The sequence below is a fragment of the Gymnoscopelus braueri genome (genome assembly GCF_963280865.1).
Source record: "Gymnoscopelus braueri genome assembly, chromosome: 20".
In the NCBI taxonomy this organism is placed as follows: Eukaryota; Metazoa; Chordata; class Actinopteri; order Myctophiformes; family Myctophidae; genus Gymnoscopelus; species Gymnoscopelus braueri.
The window spans coordinates 6,735,155-6,756,602 of record NC_137622.1 but is presented as its reverse complement, the minus strand read 5'-3'; the positions used below and the strand labels follow the sequence as shown (position 1 = coordinate 6,756,602).

General features: G+C 40.9%; 2 protein-coding genes and 1 pseudogene across 4 annotated transcripts; 2 read left to right on the top strand and 1 right to left on the bottom strand.

Moving 5' to 3' along the window:
• Positions 1 to 72: 72 nt before the first annotated feature.
• On the top strand, positions 73 to 4,703 carry LOC308076069 (uncharacterized protein). 2 transcript variants are annotated; one of them, XM_080416176.1, is made up of 4 exons: positions 73 to 209; positions 2,842 to 3,021; positions 3,550 to 4,276; positions 4,575 to 4,703. In XM_080416176.1, the coding sequence occupies exons 2-4, from the start codon at positions 2,865 to 2,867 to the stop codon at positions 4,618 to 4,620; spliced, it is 930 nt and encodes a 309-aa protein (XP_080272302.1). In that variant the 5' UTR covers positions 73 to 209; positions 2,842 to 2,864; the 3' UTR covers positions 4,621 to 4,703. The 2 variants fall into 2 exon arrangements, with proteins under 2 accessions (XP_080272302.1, XP_080272303.1); XM_080416177.1 differs by lacking the exon at positions 73 to 209 and having other exon boundaries at positions 2,756 to 3,021.
• A 105-nt stretch (positions 4,704 to 4,808) lies between these two features.
• Positions 4,809 to 16,392, top strand: LOC308076066 (annotated as a pseudogene). The gene is made up of 11 exons (XR_013935023.1): positions 4,809 to 4,904; positions 5,505 to 5,689; positions 6,092 to 6,376; positions 9,301 to 9,393; positions 9,497 to 9,601; positions 10,746 to 10,855; positions 11,750 to 11,936; positions 12,045 to 12,207; positions 12,304 to 12,469; positions 15,314 to 15,408; positions 15,929 to 16,392. The product of XR_013935023.1 is annotated as an uncharacterized misc_RNA (transcript).
• A 1,670-nt stretch (positions 16,393 to 18,062) lies between these two features.
• On the bottom strand, positions 18,063 to 19,782 carry LOC308075972 (chemerin-like receptor 1). The gene has a single exon (XM_080416020.1). It carries the CDS (start codon positions 19,753 to 19,755, stop codon positions 18,688 to 18,690), a length of 1,068 nt encoding a protein of 355 aa, XP_080272146.1. The 5' UTR covers positions 19,756 to 19,782; the 3' UTR covers positions 18,063 to 18,687.
• Between the last annotated feature and the right edge of the window lie 1,666 nt (positions 19,783 to 21,448).

Below are 21,448 nucleotides of genomic sequence, written 5' to 3'. Positions count from 1 at the left end.
GTCGTCGCCGTCAGCTGAGAAGTGTGCATGGCGATGGAGGAAATGACTTCTTTAGGTGTGGGGGGTTGGCAGAGCTGAGCTCATCACAAGCATGGTCCCGGGGAATTTCCTTCAGCCAGTAAAGGTATATTATGAGATATTATGAACTCACAACTCGTCTCCAGACTAGGCAGCTCTATGCACGCCATCTCTTCCAGCCTCCGCTGCAGGTAAATATATCAGACTACATTCATTCTGTACCATTTATGGTCTTATTGTTATTACCACATCGTCGCTGTCAGGCGGAATTCAGCCTTGTTCGGTCAAAACTGTTACTTTCCAGGAAATGGGGAAAAACAATTTTTTTATGCTAATACTACTGCAAACTATTTATTGTGTCACACAAAAATGTTAAACAACAAATTAAATCAGAGACAGACTTCTTGTTCTGTAATGACCATAAAGTCACTAAACTACGCACAGTGGGATTATATACATCTTAGAGTCTGCGTGTCTCTATGAGCCTGGTTGTTGTGACAAAATGGGGAAAGCACACAACATTTATTTGAGTTACAGTACCTGCCCTGAGTTTGTTCATGAACTTTCTTACAGTATGAATGCAGTTAATTTCCTATTGCTTTTCACAACATTTTAAAGTGTATTCTAAAGCACAAGTGGAGACTTTGAAATTAGCTGACCCATACAGTGGTGCTGAAGTACTCAGAAGTAGTTTTTTTTTACTTAAGTAAAAGTAGCAACACCGCAATATAGAAATACTCTGTTCGAAGTAAAAGGCCTGTATTAAAGACATTATTTGAGTAAAATGCAAAAGTATTGGCATCACAATGTACTTACAGTACCAAAAGTAAAACTTCTACTAGCATAGTAGAAGTCAGAAGTCAGAATCAGAATCAGTTTTATTGTCACATCACAGGTTTACAAGGTAAAAAAGTGGGTGAAATTCTTTTTTGTACATCGTTCCCATCGCAACGTTAGTTTCCATAGAAAGAAGAGGGGGGGGGGAGAAGAAGAGGGTGGGGGGTAAGTGGGAAGGAGATCAAAACAAGAGAGCAACAGAAGGCCAGACAAGTTATCTACATATTTACAAATTACCTGAGATAATAAAAACTAAAAAAAAACTAAACTAAGGTGCCTGAGCATAGCAGCAATGTATTGTATACTGTGCATGTTATACTTATACCGTGCATGATAGACAATGGACGTTAAGGTGCTTAGAGGAAAAGGAGCACAATAAAAAAGACCAAAAAAGTCAGTGCGTTATACAAGGGATTAAGGTGCAAAAGGTCAGTGCGTGTCCACCTAGAGTGGACCGACCCTAGTATAATCCGCAGGTAGCTCCATGAGGGAGTGCAACAAAAAGTCATTTGTACCTGGTGTAGTCCACAGGTGTGTCCGAGGGGGGGCTAAAGTCCGTATAGTATAAATTATCAAAAAGTTAAGTAAATGTACCTCAAACATTTGACTTAAGTAGGTCTACATTACTTGAGTAAATTTACTTAGTTATTTTCCACCACTATAAACAGTACCTTAGCATCTCTCCTGAGTCGACGAGTCCAGTTAATCCCAGTGTGTAGCTGAAGATGTGTGTGCCCTGCTCGGTGGCACAGGTGACAGTGAATTTGTCCCTGCCTCCTCACTGCATGAAGTCCCTGGAAATAGCTGCGAATAAAGGGGAGAAGGACATTGGATAATAGAATAAATACATTTTAATTTAATAAATAAAAATACGGCTTAAGTGTTTAAACTGCTCCTTGTTTTCCTTAACCTTAATATAAGATTTTGGTTTTGATAATGCCTAATTTTGTTTGTTTGTTTGTTTATTTGTTACATTAGTATCTTTTGGAAGAGCTGCATAAGCATGATATTTAACACACATTTCTGCCTTTCATTCATGAGTTATAAATAATGTTCCCAGAGGAAAAATGTCAGTCCTTCTTCATTCATAATTATAAACATTATTTTTGTTTGAACCGGGTGTGTTACATTAGTTTACATATAGAGGGCACTGTTCACTTTGAGGAATAATTTAGTCTTACCAAAAAAAGTGACGTGTAGTTTGTAGGAAAAAAATGAAAACAACACTAGAAAGATTCTCTTCATTGAAATGCAAATACAAACTGGTGCCACCCAGGGAATAAATAATCAGAATTGTCAAAGATACTTTGTGAATCAGACACCTCAGCCTAAACATTTAGAGATCTTCCCGGAGTGCATGTTAGTGCAGTGTGTGCGTTTTCTGTATGTATTTTCAGTGTGCTTCAATAGCTCTGCTGGCCGCAACAAGGCAAACAACTCACCAGTGTTGGAATATGGAAAGTATATTTACTCAAGTATTGTACTTGTTACTCAACAGCAATTATTTGAAAACTGTTAAAAAAATGTGTAGATTTTGATTATTATTACAAAACTTCATTTATAGATTAAGCCCCATTTTACACTTCATCTATTCAAAAATATCTATCAATATACTATCAATCAGTAAATTATAGGTAAAATATAGTAAGTAGACCAGGGATGCCATCACAGTATTTCTTAACATTTTAGTTGATTAGACCACTATCTCAAACTTTTGTCAAGATTTGTTTATAATAACAGATCTAAAAGCTCGCAACACGCTGCATTGTGACGCATTGTGAGCTTGTAGATCGTCTATTTTCAAATAGCCGATATATATATATAGGGTTAAAGTGGTTAAACTCAAGGACCCCTGTTGGACCTCACAGAACAGCTGGATTAGACAATACATTTAAAAAATGGTAAATGATGAAAATATCTTAAGAACATTATTCTCTTTAAGATTTACGTTTTCTTTTCAATTGTTTTGTTTGTCCGTTGTTTCAGCTTAGCCAAAACTCTGAGAAAGCATGTCAACATCAGATGGTTTCCCAGCCAGCTTCTATGGGGAGCCAGGAGTCCTGGGCATGCTGTCCAACGGCATCTGTGCACTTCTGGTCCTCCTACAGAACTTCAACACTGCTCGCACGGGCGTCCCACCACAAGGCGTGGAGAATATTCTAGCAGGTAAAACTTAAGTAAAATGACGGCGCCCGAGTTATGCCCGGGACTAGGGATGGGACGATAATCGTTATTATCGTTTTATCGTGATAAAGACGCTCACAATAATCGTATCGCAGAGATTTTTATTTATCGTGAAATTGTGCTCCGTCATACACTGGGATCAATTCACCTTTGCTGAGCTGCATATCCGGTACCTTATTTTTTTCACCCTCTAAATCTCTTTGACAAAAATAGCCGATCTATAAGCTCGTAGAGGAGCTTGTAGATCTGCTATTTTTGGCAAATGTTCCACCCCAGACTATGGATGGCTTGGGTTCAAATGGTCAACAAAAGTGGCATTTTAAGAGTTTTAAGCATATTTTGATTATTGCGATATCGTAAATGGGAATAATTTTGGTCACAATAATCGTGACATGAAATTTTCATCCCTGCCCGGGACACACGTGCACGCGCACACACACACACACATGCACACAGGTTTCGTGAATTAATAGATAGATTTAAATATGTACTCTTTAATGTTTTCTGCAGGTGTTCACCTCATCCTGATCCGTGGTATATGCCAACTGGTGGCCGGCCTCCTATCCTTCCGAAAATACGACCACCTGAGTGGCACTGCCTTCATCGGGTACGCCGCTCTCTGGGGCAGCTACGGTGCCACCAGAATCTACTTCGGAGCCGTTAATCAAGCTTCCGCTTTAGAAATATTCTCGCCCCACAACTCTACGAACAACACGTCCCCGTTGAGTCTCCTGCCCAGCAATCTGTCCGTGACAAACACCACCCCAGCATCATCAGTTCTGTCCCTAAAAGAATCTGCCATCTCTGGTCTGGTGCCGTACATCCTGCTGTCCTTCCTGCTGGCCTTCTGCTCGGCCACGGTCAACTACATCATGCCCTTCGTGTTCGGTGCCATCACGGTCACACTGGTGTTCGAAGCGGTGGGCATGGTGACCGGCACGTGGGCTCTGGTGGTCTCTGGCGTTTTTGAACTTCTCATCCTCGTCGTCGCCATTTACGGCTCGGCCGCTCTCCTGGTGAAAGGCCTGACTCAGCGTCTGGCCCTCAAGGGCTTCGGGACCCCGCTGTTCAACGTTCTCCTGCTAGGGACCGCCAACTCCACAAACGCTCAGAGCATTGGGCAGGAGAAAAAGAAGAACACGAAGTACGCCGAGCCTGTGGCCCTGGGATTCTTTAGTGACACCGTTTCTCCCTTCATCTTTGCTTTCTACAGGATACATCCAGACCTTTGCCTTAGGTCTGTATTGATACTGGTTTTATTAGCTAGTATTATTATTTTTCCTCCCCACTGATACTGTATTATAGTGCGTATACTTTATCCAGTTGTATATTGCTGATACTGTGTTGACATAGTTTCTTTATCCTTGCATCATTGAGCATATTCTACCATTTATTTATAGGTATCTTGTTGCTACAGTTATCTGTATCTGTATCTGCCCTGTGTTCTAAGCTGTCGTATTGCCTCTGGCAAAGGAATTTCACAGCATCAATAAATGTCTGTCTGTCTGTCTTTTTTTTCTGTCTTTCTTTCTTAGGTGTTGCCTGGGTCTCGATTATCTCGGTGGCCCAGCTGTTCTCTAGCTACTACGGCCACCTACGCCAAGATTGCTACCATGCAACAAAGTTTGGGCTCCACGCCACATACTGGTTGATCAAGGCTTGGGAGGAGTTTGTGGCGTCTGTTTTGATAACGGAGCCCAGTAAAGTAGCCTCTGGCAGAGAGCCGATGGTGGGTGACTGTTTTTTTGTGGCGGCTGCGTTGGTGCTCTGTGTTTTATGCCTCAACACAGACACGCTGGAGCTGACCCACAATGCATTGTTCCTCCTTCTCACCATCAGCACATCGCCTCCATCCCACTCAAGAGGTACTGCTAGGCCTGTCACAATTAATCACCTGATCAGTTATTTGCAACACTTCGCCCAAATTCATTCATATTTTCATATAATTGGTCCTCACTGGTCATTATAAGACGGCACAATTTCCATCTACTCACTGTTTCTCATTGGTGAGCTGTGGACAGTTCAGAAACCTGCCTACCTATGTTATCATCGATGGGGATTCTAATCTCATGGAAACTGCAGCCTTAGCATGCTGAAATAGAAGCCATTAAAGATAATAACAAGTGTGAAATGTTGTTTGAAATGACCAAACCTGCCTACCGATGATGTCACTGGTAGGCAGGTTTCTGAACTGTCCTCAGTCCTCCTCTGAGACACAGAGTGAGTAGACGGAAATGAGCTTTAGTGAGGACCAATTATATGAACATAATGGTTATAAAATGTGTGAAGTTATTTGTCATATCTGCCCTGCACAATTTTGTTGACGAAGCTTAAAAGGCAAACGGAAAAGTAATTTGTATTTATATGCTATAATTCAATTCCAAAAACACAATTAAATCATTAATCACAATTATTTGTATGACAATTAACCGTGAACTAAAATGTCATGATGGTGACAACTCTAGCTACTACACATGCTTTGGAGTGGCGTGTTCCCTGTTCGCGGCGGTCTCCCTCTACGGTACGTTCTGCCGTCTCATCAACTCCATCGCAGAGAAGACCCTCATCCCCGTCGGTACACAGCTGGTCTCCACAGACCGACTCAAGATGACTCTGGGCTGCTACAGGCTGAGAGCTGGAGACCGGCAAGGTTATTATAGTTTTTAAGTTTTTATTTTGAAAGGTACTTTTCTTTTGTTAAAATAAGTGTTAAATCACTCTATATTCTGATAGTAATTATTGTTTACTGAGTGTTTGTTCAGTAACACAGGTCTCCTCGTCTCTCCAGCTCTTTTGTAAACAGAAAATACATTTTCAGTTTGGGCTACCAATTTCATCCAATCAGGAGAGTACATATACCGGAAATTAATTTATTATTACTTATTTTTTCAGTGTGTGTGTATAGCCTATATTCATTGTCTGAGCTCTGTTAGCAGCAAACCTAAGACATTAACGGTATTCTTCAATATTTCTTCACTTACCGTGAGTCATACCGTCATCGCAATATCCAACACTGTTATCGCATATCACATGTTTTCCTAACATTGTGCAGCCCTAGCTGGAGACCAAAGGTTGAGTGACTCCCCGACAGGCCAAATCCCAGATGCCCTGTTCTACTTGTGCAACGGGGTGGCAGCTCTGTCCACACTTCATGCTGGTGTCTCCAGCACAAACCCCTTCTTCCTGCATCTGACGGTCCCATGGGTGCTCATCTCTGGAAGCGTCATCCAGGCCTACGTCAGCCGTCTACAGGTCAGGGGAGGCGTCCGCTTTGGCTCGGTCGTCCCGTCCTTCTACGGGGCCGTGTGGGCCGTCTGGACCTGGTTTCGTTTGGCAGGTATGTCAGTCAAAATAATTCACGTTTAGGTTGGACAAGGATTTGTTGAGTGACTCTCATACTATTAGTAATTCATTTTTTCAAACCAAGGATTTTTTTCATCCTAGATTTGCTTCTCTCCCACCTTTTTTTCCCAAACGTTTTTTCCATTTAGACGACACCTGAGGACACCTTCACTGTCCCTAAAGCTTGAACTTAACCTCTTGGACATAATAGGAACTGATCAACCTCAGGGCTTTTATATGTTTATTGTGTGATTTGATGGCAGACTCCATCGGACATTCCACCTGCTTAATGGTTTTCAGTCTTATTGAATGCTCTCTATAAGTGCTATTATTGTTGCTTCAGGACATTTGTTACACTGTTGAATTATTTTTAATGTTAATTTTCTTTATGTGATTGTATATGTTGTTTGTTGTATGTTGCAGAGGTGGGACAAAGTCCCTATGTTGCAAGTCCAAGTCGAGTCTCAAGTCTTTGCTCTCAAGTCCCGAGTCAAGTCCAAGTCAACACAGCCAAGTCCCAAGTCAAGTCCAAGTTCTCAGCTTTTTGTTTCGAGTCCCACACAAGTCCTTAGCATTTTGGTTCGAGTCCCACACAAGTCCTAACCTTTTGTTTCAAGTCCCAAACAAGTCCTAACCTTTTGTTTCGAGTCCCACACAAGTCCTAACCTTTTGTTTCAAGTCCCAAACAAGTCAAAATGTTAATTCAAGATATGTAAAGATTTACATAAATCATGAGCATTTTTCACAATTTGCATTTGTTTTAAAACAAGGTTTCTTCCAGGCCAACAGAACGCAGATACTGTACTTTTAATTTCCTCCTTGAGGACAGGGTTTAAAAGGGCCCTTTTTAATGAATATAATGTAATTTTGTACAATCTGTATGGTAGAGTATGTTACTACAATATAACCAGGGATGCGCTGTAGGGGGTGCTATGGGGGGTCGGCGACCCCTTAGTTCTGGCGCTGGCTGGGGGGCTGGGAGCTCCACATGCACGCGCCGTCAGCTGCGGTCTTAACACCTTAAAGTTTAAACAATAGCCTCTCAAGGTTCGCGCCGTCAGCGGCGAGCCGTTCTCAATAGCGTCTACCTGGCTGCTTTGCATAACATTAGGCTACTCGAAAAAACTTGAATTGAATGTGTACATTCCTCTCACAATGAGAGACAACAGTCTCTGCACTGCAGAGTGTGAAGGGGATCGCTTAGAAGAGGACCCAGTTCTCTGAGACAAGACAAAGACAAGTTGTCTGATTATTTTAAGTACTTATGTGTGGGTGAGTCTATGTAAAGGGATTTTATATAAAACTAAAAGGAAAATAAAATAATTAATTAATTGAAACAAAAATAAAAACAACAAATTAACAATGCAACTAAATAAGATATAATTACATTAAAAATCACATGTTGAATACAGTATTTCAACTAGCACTGAGCTGATTGGCTATGTGCACATGCGTGCACGTGCGCGTGCACGTGACGTCAGAAAATATAGCCCCCCTAGTTAAAAAATCCACAGCTCATCACTGAATATAACTTATACAATCAGGGTGGTTGTATTTTGTCTCTTCTATTGAGACATTTAGATAATGTCAAAGGCCATGTCTCACCTAGACACAGGATCTGACACAAATTCAGTGTATCCTCTGATCAAGCAGGCAGGCTCTATTATCACAATGGTGAAATTTCAGCAATTGCACTGGAAACCGCGTTCAAATCCGGGGTAGAAGAGGAAATGTATATAGCGCTGAAGTGGTCAATGTATGTTTTGTATTAATAACCAAAATCTACAAAGTAACTGGTACCTAAAGTTTTCAAATAATTGTAGTGGAGTAAAAGTAGGCTAATATCTGCCTCTGATATGTATGTAGTTGAGTAGAAGTAGGTAGCTGATATATTGCACTTTTACCTTAGCGCTAGGTATACTCTTGGTTGCTTGTTTTTGCAGAAAATGCACTTAGGACTTCTGGTGATTAGTAGTTTCGTTCCCTACCTATGTTGAATGCACTTACTGTAAGTCGCTTTGGATAAAAGCGTCTGCTAAATGACTGTAATGTAGAAGTAAAGTACTGAAAATTGCAAATACTTCAGTAAAGTAAAAAATAAGTCAAAATTGTACTTAAGTAAAGTACTTGAGTAAATGTACTTAGTTACTTTCCACCACTGGTTATACTGTATAGTTTGCTCTTAGCACGCCGTAATGTTAATGTGAAGTATAGGTCTTGCCTTGCATACTGCTTTTCTCGTCTTGTCTTCCACCTTGTAATCTTTAAAACCGAAAGCTATAACTGCTGGAGTTGACATTTTATTCCACCTGGCTTCAGTTCCAGCAGCGACGGCAGGAGTGAAGCCGGTGTGTTGTTTGTTTGGTAACGTGCAACATGTGGGCCAGTGTTGCCAAGTATCGGGAGAGAAACAAGCGAACCGACTTCCAAAAACAAGCCAAAGTTTGTCCAAAAGTTAGGGTAAATAAGCAGCTTTGGCAACACTATACTAGGTGTCACTGACGGCCGGGATTTCTGACTAATAACATTATAGTTGATGCACACTTTTTAAACATTTTTGGCTTGCTTAAGTGACTTGAAAGTGACTTGAAAAGACTTGAATTTTCAAGTCAAGAGGGCTCAAGTCAAGTCAAGTCTCAAGTCTTTAGCGTTCAAGTCAAGTCTCAAGTCTTTGGCATTCAAGTCCCAAGCAAGTCCAAGTCTATTTTTGATTTGGTCAAGCAAGTCTAAAGTCATCAAAATCGGGACTTCAAGTCAAGTCGAGTCTCGAGTCTCGAGTCCAAGTCCCCACCTCTGGTATGTTGGCTGCTATCCTAGACAGGGCTACCTTGTAAAATAGATATTGTATGTCAGTGGGATTTTACCTGTATAAATAAAGGTAAAAAAATATATATGTATTTCATATTTTTGCTTTACCAGGTAACCTACTCCAGCTTTCATCAGAGACAGCCTACGCCTTTACAGCTGGAGCCGTGGCTTTCCTGGTCATTAATGCTTTTCTTATGCTAATTGGTGAGTTAACTGGCCTCCAGATAACTGTTCAATAGAAAGGCTACTGTAATTGACACAACTGGTTTTTAACTAATTGTCCTTTGTTTGTTACTTTGTCTTTCAGCTGCATTTAGGAACCTGGTTTTGCTGTTTCTAACGACAGTCATGGAAGTGATATTGGTCTGCTTCCTGCTTTCCACACTGCAGAAACTACCATACCAACTAGAAAGTAGGTACTGGTTAGCAGTGGTGTAAAGTACATTTACTCAAGAACTGTACTTGAGTACAGTTTTTAGGTATTTTTACTTTACTGGAGTTTTTCAAATTTTCAGTACTTTTACTTCTACTCCACTACATCTCAGAGGCAAATATTGCACTTTTACTCCACTATTATTTGAAAACTTTAGTTACTTTGTAGATTTTGATTATTATTACAAAACCACTTCAGCCCTATTTAAACTTTAGCAATTTGAAAATTCACAGGTTCACAATGGTCAACCCTAGTGCCTGAACATTGAATAGATAAATAGAATTGGTTTCACTAACATGATTTAAGCACAATTCCTGACTTCTCGTCACTTGATGATGAAACCCCATCTGATGTCAAGCCCCACCCACTCAGGAGAATGGAAATGTGTACCATTTCATACTAGTGATGAGGCTAGGGATTATCTAGCATGGTAATATACAGTATCTGTATGTATTACAGTGAAGAAAGCAACACAACTGCAGCTAATCAAATTAAAGGGATAGTTCACCCCAAACAAAACAAAAAAATGCTACCGATTAGTCACCCCATTGAGACTTGAATTCATGGATATTTTTTTTGTTTTTGTCGCATTCCTAAGCCAATAATTTGATGACTAGCGGACCGGTAGGCAGCGGTTCCGGTAGGAGACACAAAGGAGACTATTTGTGTCTCCTACCGGAACCGCTGCAGGTCGTCAAATTATTGGCTTAGGAATGTGACAAAAACAAAAAAAATATCCATGAATTCAAGTCTCAATGGGGTGACTAATCGATGGGAAGAAAGTCATTTTTGGGGTGAACTATCCCTTTAACATTGAGTGTGTTAGATTTACAACACAAGGTATGTCAATGTGCAATGGTCATTACTGGTCTGATTACCGCCTGTGCTTTCACACTGACACACCAATAGCTTTGGAAACACCTACATCTAACAAACACATTATCAATATGATTAGCTGCTGCTGAGTTGTGTACTAGCCTGCCATGTTTTTACCCTTCTGTAGTTTTTCCACCTGAAATGGAAAACAAACGACAAAATCAGCCTATGGTTTCATGCCCCTTTAAGTGGAGACATATGTGAAACTGGCCTGACTCTGGAAGACTTTGTGATATTTTCTTTACAGTTGCCATGCTGGTAGTGTTCTCCATAACGTGTTTCTATGGAATGTTGGCATCACTGACAAACTGCATGTTCTCCCAGAGACTGTTACCACAGGGCCCGCCCTTACTGAAGGTGAACACTTCTATTCTATTCTTTTGCCAACTCATCAGCGTAAAAACGACATTCATGTTAATGGTAGGGCAACAGATAAGCGACAACTACTGATATTTAGTCCATATCTGAACACCAGTACCAGTTTCTGATCAACTGAACGTTGGGGCAGATTTAGCTGTTCAAACATCTTCTTTTTTTCCCCCAACATTTCTGAAACATATTTATTGTTTTTGAGAACACCAAATCATAACACAAGTACTGGTTTTCCCACTATTTGCATTTCTAGCATTACAAATTATCTGTTGCCCTGCCTCTAAAGAATTTACACAGAAAGACAAAATAGGTTTTGGACGCTTCATTTGGTCTCCCTCCATGTGTGTTTTGTGCAAGGGGCCAGCTTCTGAGTTGTAAATTGAGGCTGTATAGGAAGTGACGGTTCATATGATTGGCCGGTAATCTCGCTGTTTCACCCCTGCTGGTGTCAGAAATAATCGGGCTCTATTCAAGCGGATTGGTTTTTGCAGAACTTTACACTTGATTTTATTACCCTAATAAACATTGTCATAAATACTATAATGCTTCCAGTCGCTAGTTTAAAGTCTTCTTTCAATCACCATGATATGCGTTTTGGTAAATCATGGTCCCATTTATTAAAACATTGATGATAAAGTAGGGTATGCTGTAGGAGGGGCGTGGCTACCTTGTGATGATGTTTTTGACAAAGCTACACAACCAATAGAATTAATTCCCCACCCCCGCTCTGGTGTCAACCAATAGCATTCATTAATTTCCGGTTTCTTTTTTGTATATTCAGATATAGAAAGATGGTGGATTCGAAATAGTTGAAAAATAGGCTTCATTTACGGTCTGTAGAGTCTATGGGCGTTTTTACGGTTTATGGTTTTGTGTCAGAATGAGAAGCAGCAGCAGACGGCAGCAGAGGGGGCGTGTCCCGTGGCTGACTCCCAGCTGACCAGCGGCCTGCTGCACATCTCCAGCCTCCTGGAGGACGGCGGGGTGTGTGGGATCCCCACGGACACTGTGTACGCCTGCATCCTGCAAGCAGCCCCAGGCCATTCAACACATCTACAACATCAAGGCAAGATGGCAGAGAGATCTACACATCTTTCTTTATCCATCATTAAAGCTGCAATCCGGTTGACTTTGTGTTAATGTTGTCTATGTATGTATGATCTGCACCAATCAGGAGCGACCAGCGGAGAAGCCCATCTGTATCTGCATCTCCAGCATTGAGCAGCTGGTGAGCGCCAAGCCCCCGTTCAGCCCTCTGCTGTGGGAGTTCATGAGGACCGTCTACCCTGGAGGAATCAGCTGCATCGTCAGCAAGGGAGACTGGCTCCTCAAACTGGGTAAACATGGGACCAGGGCTGCAACTATCCATTATCATCTTATTACTGATTATTCTATTGACAACTTTTTATTTTATTTTTCTAATGTGTTTGTAGGTGTGGCGGCAGCGTATGACTACGTGGGTACCAGGGACAGCATCATGATCCGTGTTCCCGATCACACGGTCACATGTCACCTGTGTGACCTCACCGGACCCCTCGCCATCACCTCGGCCAATCCCAGCGGAGCGCCGGACAGCACTCACCACAGCATGGTGATCAGGTGGGCGTGTCTGCTGTCATTCAGTTTAAAGCATGTTTCCCAATTTCTTTATGGGTTGCGGGTAAATATCCCCTCTTCTTCGTTTCCAACATAAAAAAAAGTATATATATAAATGTATTATTTCAAAAGATACAAAAAAGATTAAACAAACAAATCCCAACGTTTAATCAATTAAAAAGTAATTTTATTTCATGAATAAAATCAAAAAATCTAATCATTTCCATAAATGAATAAAAAAAGGTTTAAGAAGTAGTGAAAATGGCAGATCTACAAGCTCACAACACGGCGCGTCTTTCTCTTTCCAGGCAAACGTCTAATTTCTCTTTTGGGTCTTAAGCTAAAAGGTTTTGGAACCACGTGGTTCTACTGTATATTCCATCCAATAAAGAGAGAGAACCAATTTATCAGCTTCAGTTTTATTAGCCTCGTTCCCTACTCATCTGCGAAGAGAAAAGCCAGGTCATGACCTAAAGCAGAGAGTGCCAATGGGGAAGGACTTTCGTTGTATGTATTTCCCCCGGAAATGATCTTTTTTGACCAATCACAACACTCGTTTCATTCACGAAGAATGTTAACAGATTTGTAAAGTGCCAACATCATTTCCTTGGGCGGTACTTTCGCCAAATTCCAGTACTTCCGTTTAGACACTCAACCGGCTAGGTCTTGCCCAGTGTGCAGTTTTATAGAGTTCCAATTCCAATTTTGTGTGCTGATTTTATTTGTTCTGGCCTGGCCCCACAGTGGTGGAATGAACTCCCCACTGATGTCATGACAGCAGTCACTGCCCATCTTTCGCCGCAGGCTGAAAACCCACCTCTTCAGGAAACACTACCCTGCCTCTTTGCCTTGCCTACTTGTTGTTAAAGTAATACAATGCAGGTCCACAAATAACGATTTTTAGCAGCCTCTGCTGGTCATTACCGTCACTGCAGGCCGTTTGTTGATTCCCCCGTTACCCAGAATTCCATTTGTTTTCACCGGAAGACGGAAGCGTTTCAAAAAGCGTTCTTTTAATTGTTTTATACTATCTGTGGATCGTTTCTCTTAGCCAGTGGAGCTTTAGTTACCGTGAGCTTTTGTTTTTCGATCTTCAAATCCTACAATCTCTTAAAAACAGCGTGAGATTCCTTTTTGTTATTATAGATACAATTAAACTTTAGTTTTGTTGAAAAAGTTACCTAGTAGTACTTTAACTAGTTGTACAAGCTCTTGTTTTATTGTTTTATTGTCTCCGCCAGGACGAAAGGCATGGCGAGAGAATATGTTTTGCACCCCGTCCGTCCGTCCATCCGTCCGTGTGTGTGTCCATCTGTGAACAGCTAATCTCCAACACCGTTGGCTTGGTCGCAGCGAAACTGTGCACACACACTCCCTGGATGCCAATTCAGAACCTTTGCCCCAAATTTTTCACATGGGCCTGTTATAGCGCCACCAGGAGGCCGCTTTTTCCAAAACACATTTTTTGACAGTACTACAGATTTTGTCCAAACATCACGCAAATCGGTACACAATATCTCTATAGTCATTAAACGAAACCAGTATTTCAGATTTTTCATATTCCATCCTGATTGGCTAACAATGGCTTCCAAAGTTTGCTGGAGTGCTCCGTTTTGATCATCATGATCACAGCATGCAATTTCCCTGAAATTCTGCACGCGCATTCCCACTATGCTGAGGAAGAAATGCCACTTCAAAATGTTCAAAACAGCCTCATGGTGGCGTTATAACAGGCCGATTCGTGTTTTAACCTATAACTGCACCGATATGTATAAAACTTTGTATGCGCACTCCCTAGCGGCCAAGGAAAAACCTTTGCCCTGCATTATTCACATCTGTCTTTTATAGCGCCACCAAGAGGCCGACTTATGTAAAACAATTTTTTTTAATATTACTCCTTCCCATTTTATCCACATTTCATGCAAATCGGTACACATGATCTCTATAGTCATGTGATCAAGACGGATCTGTTTGATTTTTCATATTCCATCCTGATTGGCTAAGATTAACATCTAAAGTTTGCATTAGTATTACTTGTTTTGAACAAAATGCCGCAAATCATGAACGCAGCGTCTGATTGCGGTGAAACTTTCCACGCACATTCACACTATGTTGAGGAACAAATGCCACCCTTTTAACATTGGCCTGTTGCAGCCACCAGCAGGACAAATTTAGCAAAACACATTTTTAGCACGAAATGCCTCAAATCATGAATGCAGTGTCCGATTGCCGTGCACGGCCTAGGAAGAAATGGCACCCTTTTCACATTGGCCTATTATAGTGCCACCAGGAGGCCAAAATAACCTGCCTGACCTGGCGGAGACCTGTGCTCCGAGGAGCACTTTTTCTAGTTGGATCTTGTTTATTCGATTTGTTTTAGCTCTTGCTCATTTTTTCCTATTTGTTTCATCTGTTTATGAAAGTAGGTACAGTAGCTGATATATTGCACTTTTCCCTTAGCGCTAGGTACTCTTAGTTGCTTGTTTTAGAAGTGAATGCACTTAAGACTTCTGGTGATTAGTAGTTTTGTTCCCTACCTATGTTGAATGCACTTATTGTAAGTCGCTTTGGATAAAAGCGTCTGCTAAATGACTGTAATGTAATGTATTTGTTTCATCAATGCACTTTTACTTGTTTATCCTGTATCCTGTATAATTTCTCTCCCCAGAGTGGATTATTCATATCCCGACCTGAAAATGCATTTTCCGTTTACTAAAGAGCCGGAAAGATGGGGATACCTTACTGAACAAACACTCTGTAGCAATGATTACTCAGAATATAGAGCTATTTAACAGTACACACATTACTTTCTCGTATCCTCCGGTAACATGTCTGTGTTTACTGCAGCCGTTTGGGACACAAGATCCAAGGGGTTCTCTGTGATGGAGACTCCAATGAAGTGGTGGCCTCCACCGTGGTCAACTGCCTGAAGATCGATGAAGGTATGATGCATAATGACTTACCAGCTGTTTTAGAACAATTTAGGCATATAGCAGACGCTCTTATCTATGAATACTATGAATTCCAGGTAAACATCAAGGCCTAGCATCTGTCTAAACAACATGCTATCTAAGGTAAATCATTTTCTCAATATTGTAGTCAAGAAAAGTTCAGAGGTGAGTTCTAGGAGGTGAGGTGGAGTCTGAAGAGGTGAGTTTTCAGACTACGGTGCAAAATTGGGGGTGAATCTGCAGTTCTGATGGCAATGAGGAGTTCATTCCACAGTTTGGGAGCATGCACAGTATCGCAACACGTCAAGAAATCTCCTGGCTCCCAAACTGTGGAATGAACTCATGTCTTGAAGGTATGGGGATATCATGCCTTTGGTTGCCTTGTAGGTCACCAGTGTTTTGTACTGGGTGTGGGCGGCAACCGGAAGCCAATGAATGGAAGAAATAGCTCAGCAACACTTTTGTTTTTGTTTGGATTGTCTCATCTTTTAAAAACGTTCTGTCTCCACAGGGACCATAACCATTTTGAGGGAGGGCTGTGTCCCTGCCGCCAAAGTCTGTCAGATCTTTGACAGGGTGAAGATCAGGATGCTGTGATGCTGTGTCCACAAACATGTCACTAACACCACACAATCTGAAGACCGCAGTGTACTCAATCCTAGTGCTTGAGTCATAGTATAGATACAGTCACAGTATCCTAGTCAAATATTACTCAACTACAAGTGAACATTGCTCAGTCAAATTTGTGAGTACTTGCTTATAAAATACTCAAGTATTCAAAATTACATTTACAATTACATTTTTGCCCTGATGAATACCTTCCGAGGTGGAAACATGTTGGCAGTTGCCTTTTAATAATTAAAGGAGGAGTTCACCCAAAAAATGACTTATTTTCTATCAATTACACACCCCATGAAGCCTTGAATTCATGGATTTATTTTTGTTTTTGTGGCATTCCTAAGACAATAATTTGATGACGTGTGTATTTCCGGTAGGAGACACAAATAATCTACTTTGTGTCTCCTACTGGATACATTAGCCGGTAGGAGACGGGAATCAAATTATTAGCTTAGGAATGCGACACAAACAAAAAATAATCCATGGATTCAAGGCTTCATAGGGTGTGCAATTGATAGAAAAAAAAAAAAAAGAATCCTGAATGCCCGGATTGTCTGTTGTTTTTTCACATTCAAAATGACATGCTTTAAAAAAAAATACTCAAGTATTCAAAACTACAAAGTACAAAATACATTTTCTTTTTAATATCAAATTCATTTTTGTGTTGAAATATAGACATTTTCAAACAATAAAAAAAAATAGTACTATATATATATAAACGTTTTTAAATAATGTACTGGCAAATGACCAATATTTGTACAAAAAATATTAAAATGTATTGATGATTAAAGCAGCAGTATGTAACTTTTTGTGTGATTACAATGTTAGTTTTTGCCCAATCTGTATGGTAAAGTATGTTATTACAATATAATGTGGGCAATTGGGGCGGTTGTATTTGGTCTCCCTGCTATTCTGTTGAGACATCACTGGCTTCTTTCAAAAAATCTCCCATAGAAAGGTGGTGTCATTCTCTGCCGACATTTCCCTTTTTCTTCTTTGTACATGTACATAAGTATTTGTTGATATGTATTACTGTGTTATAAATTACCATTGACCATATCTACACATGCACGCACGCGCACACACACACACACACACACACACACACACACACACACACACACACACACACACACACACACACACACACACACACACACACTTAGAATAGAATAAGATGACATCATCCATGATGGAGGATGTACGTATGTGTACATCCTCCATCACAGCCTGTTTCCTTTGAGCACCGAAACCACTTTAACCCATTAAGACCTGAGGCAGATTCTACGTCTTGTCTTCTAAATCCTAACAGTTTTCTGAAAAACATATGTTGCTATATTAGTGGTGCTCAAACCTTTTCATATCAAAAGTATATGTATTTGGCCACCGACTCCCATCTCAACATATGTTGCTCCAGGGACAGGGACCCCCAGAAGCAAACATTTGAGTTAATTAAAGAATATATAATATGTATATTCAAAGATTTCCACAAATGTTCATGATTAAGAAGAAATAGCAGATCTTCAAGCTCATTCAAATTATTATTTGAATAGCCAAACAACTTTAACCAAATGACAGCACCCCCCCCCCCCCCGCTAACATCAGCCTATAGAGCACCCCCCCCCGCGCTAACATCAGCCTATAGAGTGACTTAACATTGCCCAATGCCTCGCCCCCCCCGTGGTGACGACACGTTGGCACGCTCTATAGACTTCATGTTTATTAGTCTGTTGACACTCAGAATGTTGTTTCAATGTATTTATAACACTCATAATGCTTTTTAAAGTATTTTAAAACAAGCCTCTTTCTTTTATTGCAAAATGAAAATATAGAACTCAGAGCACAACTTTCATGAACCTTGTATGTATAGTTACTAGTAGAATGGTTTCATTTGAACCTTGTATTTATTTTATTGTTGTTAGAATACATGACAGTCAGCCTTGATGTGCATCTTTCCAGAAAGGTAAAAATAACAACCGCGTGAAATGGGGAAGTTGCATTTGTTTCTTATTAAAAGTGTTCACAAAATGAATAAACCACAGGACAACCGCTGAGTGTATTTGTAGTTCTAGAGGTTCTTAGGGTAGGTGTGAGGGACGCGGCCCTTAAATCACATCTACTTCACACCGCCAATCCAACTGATATGCCCATATATGGAGATCTCCATATCTGTCAGCCCTTATCTCTTTTATGCCCATATATGGAGATCCTTAATGTCATGACTGATAAGTCCATATATGGACTGCTCTCCAAAACAACAGGTTCGGGGATCTGTTGGAAATTGATTACATGAACCCGGCACCTGTGCGTGCAGTCAAATAATTGGTCTATACAGTGCACCTCCAAAACCACTTTAACTTCTGCCCACAGGAGTCCTGCTGAATGCTAATCCAATCCAATGGCTCCATCATTTTGTTATTCAGAAAAATAAGAAATAAAAGGAGGGAGGACAGGGAGAGAGGGAGAGCAGGGAGAATAACAAAAACTCAAACATTAAAGATGCATGTCAAAGAGAACCTCCAAACAATACAGTTAAAAAAAAACTGTTACTCCAACATATTATTTTTGGATATTTTTCATCATTGTTGCAATCTTGGAGAAAGTACTGAGAAGAAAAGCCATTTACATATCAAAGTACATCCAAAGACAACCCTAAACCTGTGTCTCAGACAAGGCAGTCTCTTGACTGGTTTTCCCTGGGTTTGTGGAAGTGTTGGTCTGAGGCAGCTCTTCAGTGAAGGCTTTCTCCAGCACCTTTAGGATAGAGCTGCGAAATACATCCTTGAAATCCTGACCCATGAACATGTACAGTAGCGGGTTCAGGCAGCTGTTGAGAAATGCCAGGCTGTCGGTTATGGGGATCCCGATGGTGACCACATGATCCAGTGTTTCACTGTACTCTGTCACCAGGACATGCACAAAGTCAATCAGATCTATGATGTGATAGGGGACCCAGCACAGGAAAAATGCGGTGATAACAGTTGCTATGATTTTGAAGGGCCGACCTGATTGGCTGGCCAGTGAGCGATTATTCCTGAGCCGGTAGATGATGACAGAATAGCAGGAGACAATGACAGTGAAAGGGACCACGAATGCGATGAGAAAGCGAGTGATGATCATGACCCCAAATCGAAAGTCCGACAAATGATTTACTCTGGGTTTAATGTAGTCATCGGTGAGTGCAAAGTTGTTGTAGCACCAGATGATGTCCTTACCACGGTAGGGGGACTTTGTGTCCTTAAAGACTAAGTAAGGGGAGCTGAGAGCCAAGGCCAGCACCCACACAGCCAGACTCACACAAGACGCCTTTCTGACACTGCGGTGGTTCTGGGCCCACACTGGACACACCACACATACATATCTGTCAACACTGATGACCATCATGATGTAAATGCTGGCATACCTGCTCATGAAGAAAACGGTACCGTCCATTTTGCACATGAATTTGCCAAAAGGCCAGTGGCCGTCCAGAGCTATTCGTGTGATGGGCAGGGGCAGGAACGCTGTAACCAGGAAGTCGGCCACAGCGAGGTTGAGGTACCAAACGGCGTTGACGGTTTTCTTCATTTTGAAGCCCGTCAGCCAGATGACAACACTGTTTCCCAACACGCCGAGCACAAAGACCAGGCTGCAAATGACGAGGTACACGTTCTTGAGGTTTCCACCAGACAGTTCCAACTCTTTATTGTGATAAACAGCTGATGTGGTCATAATCTCCATCGTCCTAAAACCTAAAATAACAAAACAAAGGTTAATACTTTGTTTTAACAGGCCATGTGTTATTATACTAAAATGATTTGGTACCAGGGACCTCCATACGAGATTTGTATTGTTAAAATGTTATTATATATATATATATATTTCTTCTTTTTTAAATAGCCAACCTACAACCTATGCAAGTTTTGAGCTTGCATATCGCCTATTTTCAAAATTCCGGGCCCACAAATTGTCAGTCATAGCCAATCGGAATGGTATATGAAAAGTCTAACTGATACATCTTGGTCAGCTGACTCTAGAGATAAAGTGTATTGATTTTTGTCAGTTTGGGACGAAATCATCCAAGGTTTCTTACAGGAGAGATGTTCTAAAGATCAATGAATACCCTGCACACATGATCACCGCCAAGACGCTCATAGCTCCCTCTGTTACTGGATCAAACAAATAAATAAACAAAATATAATACCTATAGGCCTACCGTTACTAAATATAGCTGATGAAATGTTACACATCAACATTTTGTATGTGATATATTTACTTATGTTAAAATGAGTTTTAAAAAGCTCTATATTCTATAGCAATCATGTCTATAATAATAAAGAAGGTAAAAGCAAAGATACCTGTTTCAAAGTGTTGAAGAGACGTCAGTCAGAGAAGTGCCTTGTTCAAATTGTGGTCGGTGAACACTGAGGAACTCAGAGCAACTTATAGCACCGTCATGGGTGTCATATGCATGACGGCCAACCATCGTGGATGTTCGCAGAAAGGTAAAAATAACATAAAATACATTTGTTTTTTCAGCGAATATCCCCACAATACGGATGCTGGGGTTTAAGTTGTTAAAAGCTAGTTTAGTCAGAAAATGCATCACTTCACTTGAAAATGAATATACCACAGGAAAACCGCTGAGTGTATGTGTAAGTACTAGAGGCACTGGTGGATTTAGCAATGCTGGAGTTCCAAGAAAAGCTCAAGTTTGCCCCCCCTCCACCCCACCGACTGTACAACACGTTGTATCGCCAAAATAAATAACATACTGAAAAACTGCCACAATTGAGAATAAACTTGACAGTCATCAGTGTCTTGCTCAAGGACACTTTGACACTAACTCTGGGGGAGCCCGGGATCGAACCAGGATACCTTCCAGTTCCCAAGAGGCCACTCTACCTCCTGAGCCACTGCCGCCCCGATGTTTAGTGTTTTTTGTTTAAGAGGACCTCAATGGAAATAAGCCCTCTGGCTTAATTGTGTTTTCATCCTCTGTGATACAATGACGGTACAGTATGTTGGAAACTGCTTTTGTGCTATTTTTTGTCACCAAATAAAATCAAGCAATCAATCAAAAAGGAGCCCTAAATTAATATGTATTTGGTCACGGACCCCACACATGAAAATTCAAACTAATTTAGTATAAGATGACATCATCCAGTCAAGCTGCAATGTGATGGAGGATGTGGTTTGACACACATCCTGTGTCCTTAGTGCACCCTAACAGCAGCCTACACTTCTCTGTTTACTAGTCTGTTGACACTCATAATGTTGTTTCATGTACTCGTAATTCTTTTTTAAAGTATTTTAGAACAAGCCTCTTTATTTTATTGCAAAATGAAAATATAGAGCCCAACTTGTCTTTACCTTCCCTCCCTGTATCCATAGCAACAGAAGCTGTCAACTGTTTAGTGAGCCTGAACTACAG